Genomic DNA, 6,549 nt, shown 5'->3' with positions numbered 1-6,549 from the left:
TATTCGTGGGCTGTGGACCAATTTCAAGCATCATATATATGCCATTTCATTCCCTGGTATGCCCCAAATGAAATGATTGCCATTTGCCAAGCAAGAGGTCAAATTATAATGATAGCAAAGGCTAAAGAGAAACTGCCCTCCCCAATAAGATCCTGCTGGTTACATAAAACTTTAAAGAGGACTCACTGTTCTCAAAGGCACACTATTGAAAGCTTTCCAATAGCATTTTAAAGTAAGATCCTTCCAGAGAAGTACCTCATTGGTTTTACCAGTAATCCATGCAGGAACATTGTCCATCTTCGAAATGATGATAGCGTTTCCGATCACGAACAGAGATTTTTCTTTTAAAAACCTTTGAGACAAGCTTAATTGCAGAATGACAATCATTGCATATCCTAATATTCTTTACAATGCGTATTAATGATCCAGGCTCTGTGCAAATTAAGCCAAAAGCCACGGCCAACTTCTCACTATGGTATCCAATGAGAGTTTCTTTCTCCTCCTCTTCTATGTTGAACGCAACCTTTCTAGTCTCTGCAATGTAGCCAAGTTTCTTAATCTCCTTTACAACTTCATCCCACACACGGTAGATATCCTCTGTCTTCTCATGCGATTTATCTCCAGCCAAAAACTCATGAACAACTCCATCTACTTCAATTAAACTACACCCTGGAACCCGCTTTATTTTTCTTTTTCTCATGGTTCTCCTGACTTCTTCAGCGTCTTCTCCTTTCATGGACTCTGCATAAATATTAGATAGTAGGATGTAGCGTCCATCATGGTTTTTATCAGATTGTATCAATAGATTCCCAACTCTGCGACCCATTTCAGCATTAGCATGAACCCTGCAAGCACCAAGGAGCGCCCCCCATATTGCACTGTCTGGTTTAATCGGCATCGAAATAATTAATTGCTCTGCTTCTTCAAGCAAACCAGCACGGCCTAGAAGGTCAACCATGCAGGCATAGTGATCCAACTCTGGTCTAATTCCAGCATCTAACATTGAATTAAAATAGTGAAAACCCCTATCAACCCACCCTTCATGACTACAAGCGCTTAATACTGCAATATAAGAGATACTATCTGGTGAAATTCCTCCAGCCCTCAAATGGTCAAATAGTTGAAGTGCTTCCTTGCTACGACCATTCATTGCCAATCCATATATTGCAGTAGTGTAGGTGGAAACACACTTCACTTTTGAGGAATTGAACACTTGCATTGCAAGATCAATGGTGCCGCATTTGGCATACATATCAATCAGGGCTGCAGAAAGTATTGAATCAATTATGACATGTTTTTTCTGGATATAAGAGTAAACCCAATTACCATGCTCCAAAGCACCTAATTGCGCGCACGCAGAGAGTACACTAACTAAAATTGCAGAGTTTGCTTCCTGATCCATCGATAGCATACTTCTAAACAGAGCCAGAGCTTCTTTTGGCCGGCCATTTTGAGCATAACCAGAAATCATGACAACCCAAGATACCAAAGTTCTCCGTGGAATCTCCATGAATAACCTATAAGCATCGTCCAAAAAACTAAACTTTACCAAACCGCCAAGTACGCTATTCCAAGATACGTCATTTCTCTTAGGCATTTTGTCAAACAGGTTCAGAGCCTCGGACATATCTCCGTTTCTAACATACCCATTAATTATAGAATTCCAAGAAACAATGTCAATTTCATCACTTTGATCAAATACCCTCCTGGCAGAATTCATTTCCCCACAAACTGAGTAAAACTGAATGACTGAATTGCGAACAAAAACGTCCATAACCAAAGATTTCTTGATTAACATCCCATGGAACTGCCTACCCAGATCAAATGCGCAACAATTCGAGAAACCCTGAAAGAGAAAAGTGAAAGTGAAGTTATTAGGAGCAAGATTGAGCTCGGCCATGCGGTTTAACACAAGCAACGAGCTCCAGCCGAAACCGGGGCGTCCATGGATCACACGAGCGAGGCCTCTTATTACAGTGTTGAAGAGAAAAACCGAAGAAGCAAGCGAGGTCCTGAAGAGGAGAAGGAGGAGAGCGTAGTTTATTTCACCGGAGGGGTCGAGAGCGGAGAAGGAGATTATGGGTCTTAGAGAGGGTGATGGATGGCTTAGGCTCTTGACGACGAGCTGGGCATGAATTTCTTTGAATTGCTTCATAGTTTTACATTTATGGACGATTGAAGTGAAAGAAAAGCTGTGAAACACCATTAGTATATCTAAATCTAAGCTGGTCACATTAGCTACTTCGACAAATTCAAGTTTCTCAGAGGAAGAAAGTTTGAAAATTTAGAGGTGTGTATATATATATATATTCTTGTAACGGCTACTCGAGACTTCTCTGAGGTGGCGGGAAATTTAGTTAAAGAAACCAACGGCGGTACCAAATAAAATTATTTATTAGTAATCTATATATTTTTTCTTTTTAATTCTTGAAACTTATAAATTTTGAATTAGTTATTTTCATTACTTTTACAATTTTAAGTACCAAATTGAGGTATTAAAATTCAGGGACTGAAATTAGACCTTGTAATGGTTCAGGTGACGATACATTAGTCCTTTTTTAATAATCAACTTTTTTTAGGAGAAATACAAAATAGCAGAAAGATATGAAATTCAATACAATGTATGCAACATGTTTATGAGTTGACTTAAAAAAACAGACTTTATTTCAAATTAAAATAAGGAAAAGGAGTCATTATGCAACAGAAGTTCGAAGTTCGAATAACATTATATTCCCCACAACCCCACTATTGGCAAAAATAAAATCCCCACTAGTTCTAAAAAATATGGAACAAAATTATAAATATTGCTCGTGTTTTTTCTTTCTTTTGTTCTTTTTTTCTTTTTCATTTTCTTTTCTTTTCTTTTTCGTGAAAATACAGCTAAGATACATATCATTTTATTGGTCCCACCTTAGCACCCTAGTAAGATACGGAATCAAATTCTCTATCCCTTTAATAACACATTTTTTTGTTTTTCATTTAAAAAAATCAGCGCTATCCTTTTCTTATCCTAATATCTTCTAAATAATTGGATTAAAGGTTTTTTTTTTCGTTTAAATTCATTTCGAAAAATCAATCATGATTAGGTTGCTCTATCATTAATTAATTATATATAATCATAAAATAATACACTTACACATACGTAACTCGTATTTATAATATAATCCACTCAAGTACATAATAAATTCTAATTGGTCACTATTTTATTGATTACTTACACAATCATAGAAGTTCGCTTACATGTAATATTATATATTCATATAAATTAAGTAACAATGGCTTGTATTTATAACTCACTCAAATAATATAATGAATTTTGATTGAGTCATTCAATCATTGAAAAATACATAGATGTAATAGTACAATTTTACAAACCAATTCAATCTTATTTTCTAAATATTATTATAAAGTAATCATAGAAGTTCAATTATAATATAATGTATTTACTAATGTATGACTCGCTTAAATCATACAATAAATTTTGATTAAGTTATTCGGTCATAGATTAATGCATATAAATATGTAATTATATGATTTTATTATTTAATTCAGTCTTATTTTCTAAATGTAATTCAAATATATGTTCACTTAAAAGGCGTGACTTGTGACTCGTATTTATAACTCGCTTATATCTTACAATAAATTTTGAGTGAATTATTCTATCATTGATTAATACATATAATTATGTGATTATATAATTTTACAATCCAATTCAATATATAATTTTACAATCCAATCCAATCTTACTTTCTTAACATAATTCTAAAGCAATCATATAAGTTTGCTTATAATATTATTATATGTTCATGTAAAATAAGTAACGCGTGACTCTTGTTTATAACTCGCTCAAATCATTTTGTAAATATTATCATTCTGTCAGTGACTCATAGTGTATAATTATATAAAGTAATGTATGAAATCACTTACCCATAATATGTTTATGTAAAATAAGTAATGCGTGACTCGTATTTATAACTCGCTCGACAGAAAAGATAACGCTTAGCATTTTTAAGTAATTATCAATTAAAAATTAAAAAACAGGTCAGCATACTGTCAATATAGAAAGAAAAGAAGTAAGGTTCTTGGCTGGCTCTGAAAGAGATGGATAGATGACAGACTGGCAATAGCCAAGTCAAGAAGAACAAGACCCTCTTTATCCCTCTTCCTCTCTCTATATAAATATTTATATGATAAAATTGTAAGTATGTCGGTATATATTTTCTTTCTTTTTCTCCAACTTTGTGCCCTGTATTCTAGCTTCATCAGAATCTGATACAGAAAGAGACACAATGAGTCTATTTGGTCTGGGAAGCAGGTACTTTTCTTTTCTCTTTTTTTCCTTGGATATATATCCAATCCAACCTATATTTGTTCTAGTTTCAATTCAATTATCATCAGATAATTGGTTTTCCATGGATTCTGAGCTAACCTTCTCTGCAAATCTCTCTTCTTTATCTTTTTTTTTTATCGTTCTGTGTTTATTAGTAGCTATTGAACAATTTTGTAACATATTAGCTCTGCTTCTTACAGAAACCAGAAAACATTTCGTCCTAAAAAGAATTCTCAACCAGGGAGTAAGGTCAGCGTTATCATTAAGTAACAACTATGCGATTTTATATTTTTCTTTATTCTTATCATTGTGTTATGAACCATTAATGCAACACAGGACATGTTTGGTGAAAAATTACAGGGAGCTCAGCTTCAGAAGCACATTGAAACAACTTTGGGCAATGGGAATTTAAAGGAAGTCATAAGGCTTCCTCCTGGTGAAGATTGTAATGAATGGCTAGCTGTGAACAGTAAGATTTTACTCCTGTTTAGTAAAATAGGATTAAAAGAACTATTCGTAAGTTTGTTTTTTCAATTTAGTCCGTTTGTTGTTTATACTGTAGCTGTGGACTTTTTTAACCAAGTGAACATCCTCTATGGTACTCTCACTGAATTCTGCACTCCAACCAGTTGTCCAGTCATGAATGCTGGACCAGTGTAAGTACTCAACCAAGTAGATTCTTTTGGCTGTATTGTGTTTACAACTCGAATAGATCATTAGTCCTTATCTGTTTTCATTCTTGGCAGATACTCGTATAAGTGGGCTGATGGGGTTACCATAAAAGAACCAATAAAGGTCTCTGCTCCAAAATATGTTGAGTACTTAATGGATTGGATTGAAGTTCAGCTAGATGATGAGTCAATATTCCCTCAAAGATTGGGTTAGTAAAGTATCTAGTTGAAAGCTTGAAAGTGAAACTCTTTTTTTTCTTCTTCTTCATAATCTTAACTCAGGTTTTTCTTTCCAGGTGCTCCTTTTCCACCCAATTTCCCAGATGTGGTGAAGACAATCTTCAAGAGGCTGTTTCGTGTGTATGCACACATTTACCACAGTCATTTTGAGAAGATTTTGAGTTTGAAGGAAGAAGCTCATCTCAACACTTGCTTTAAGCATTTTGTTCTGTTTGTATGGGTAAGTGATACATTCTCATTATTCTTTCTGTTTTTTTTTTCTTCTTTTTAATAAATTGTTAAATAAGCTCCATTTTTTTTTTAATGCAGGAGTTCCAGTTGATTGACAAACGACAGCTCGATCCTCTTCACGACCTTGTTGAGAGCATTCTAAGGCAATAATAGATACCGGTCGTGAATTATCACCTCAAATTTTGTACTTTTTCTTTCCCATTGAAAGAATTTTTTTATTTAAAGTTTAGTTTTGCAATTTGGGAACATGAATTGTTTTAGGATTGTATGTGATTTTTTGTTGGAGTGGGAACATGAATTGTTTTAGGATTGTATGTGATTTTTTGTTGGAGTGGGAGGGAAATATTGCTTTCTTCCAGCACCAACAACTCATCACTTGCATTTTTTTTAAACACAACTTAGATATGATCGAAATAATTAATAAAACAAAGTCGCACAAGCTTTTAGTGTGAAGTGTGATGAATTCTAATATTTTGCTTATTCACGAGAGCCATGTTAGAAAAAAAAAACCGCCAATATAAGTCAACCAAACAACAACAATGACTTGTTGACCAACAAATTAATGAAATACGTGGCCATAGGTATAGTTAGTGCTAGTTCAAAGCTCCAAAATCAAATTCGAAAAAATTTAATGTCGAACGATAGCAACTTACCAAACTTTATCTAAGTTGAATATACTAAATTGTTATATACTGTTTATCAAAATTCGTTTGAATTTTTTTTTTTTTTTTATCAAAAGAAAAAATATATTGATCAAAAAAGTTTTTTTATTTATTTTCTTTTTGTTGAATTTTATTTGTAAGATGGCTAATTTGATATTTTACCCCTTTTATTAAAGTAATTGGTGATTTTTAAAAAATGTATATTACTTTATAAAATAATATATTTTTATAATTTCTTACAAAATAGTATTCAAAAAATATGTTAAGTGCATTAGAAATATCATTTACAAGTAATTACTACCAAAAAGAACTATCATGGGAAGTGACTAAACAAATTATTTTGCCAAATACTTATATTTTATTGTTGTTGTAAGTCATATAGCATTTATGCAAATAAATACCAACTTACATTTTA

General features: G+C 33.1%; 2 protein-coding genes across 3 annotated transcripts; one reads left to right on the top strand and one right to left on the bottom strand.

Annotated features, from left to right (window-relative positions):
• Window positions 1-265: 265 nt before the first annotated feature.
• On the bottom strand, window positions 266-2,155 carry LOC133795423 (pentatricopeptide repeat-containing protein At3g62890-like). Its single transcript, XM_062232876.1, has one exon. The coding sequence runs from the start codon at window positions 2,153-2,155 to the stop codon at window positions 266-268; it is 1,890 nt and encodes a 629-aa protein (XP_062088860.1).
• Window positions 2,156-4,174: 2,019 nt separating this feature from the next.
• LOC133797312 (MOB kinase activator-like 1A) lies at window positions 4,175-5,925 on the top strand. Of its 2 annotated transcripts, none has more exons than XM_062235178.1 (7): window positions 4,175-4,315; window positions 4,531-4,579; window positions 4,691-4,799; window positions 4,893-4,986; window positions 5,077-5,210; window positions 5,298-5,461; window positions 5,551-5,925. In XM_062235178.1, the coding sequence occupies exons 1-7, from the start codon at window positions 4,290-4,292 to the stop codon at window positions 5,620-5,622; spliced, it is 648 nt and encodes a 215-aa protein (XP_062091162.1). In that variant the 5' UTR covers window positions 4,175-4,289; the 3' UTR covers window positions 5,623-5,925. The 2 variants fall into 2 exon arrangements, with proteins under 2 accessions (XP_062091162.1, XP_062091161.1); XM_062235177.1 differs by having other exon boundaries at window positions 4,667-4,799.
• Window positions 5,926-6,549: the final 624 nt, after the last annotated feature.

This window comes from Humulus lupulus, chromosome 8, assembly GCF_963169125.1.
Source record: "Humulus lupulus chromosome 8, drHumLupu1.1, whole genome shotgun sequence".
NCBI classification, from domain to species: domain Eukaryota; kingdom Viridiplantae; phylum Streptophyta; class Magnoliopsida; order Rosales; family Cannabaceae; genus Humulus; species Humulus lupulus.
This window is presented reverse-complemented; position numbering and strand designations above follow the sequence as displayed.

Coding starts and splice junctions, on each gene's coding strand:
- LOC133795423 (XM_062232876.1), bottom strand. CDS start 2,155: ATGAAGCAATTCAAAGAAATTCATGCCCAGCTCGTCGTCAAGAGCCTA.
- LOC133797312 (XM_062235177.1), top strand. CDS start 4,290: ATGAGTCTATTTGGTCTGGGAAGCAG. Junction 4,580..4,666: donor ATTCTCAACCAGGGAGTAAG/GTCAGCGTTATC, acceptor AATGCAACACAG/GACATGTTTGGTGAAAAATT. Junction 4,987..5,076: donor GTCATGAATGCTGGACCAGT/GTAAGTACTCAA, acceptor CATTCTTGGCAG/ATACTCGTATAAGTGGGCTG.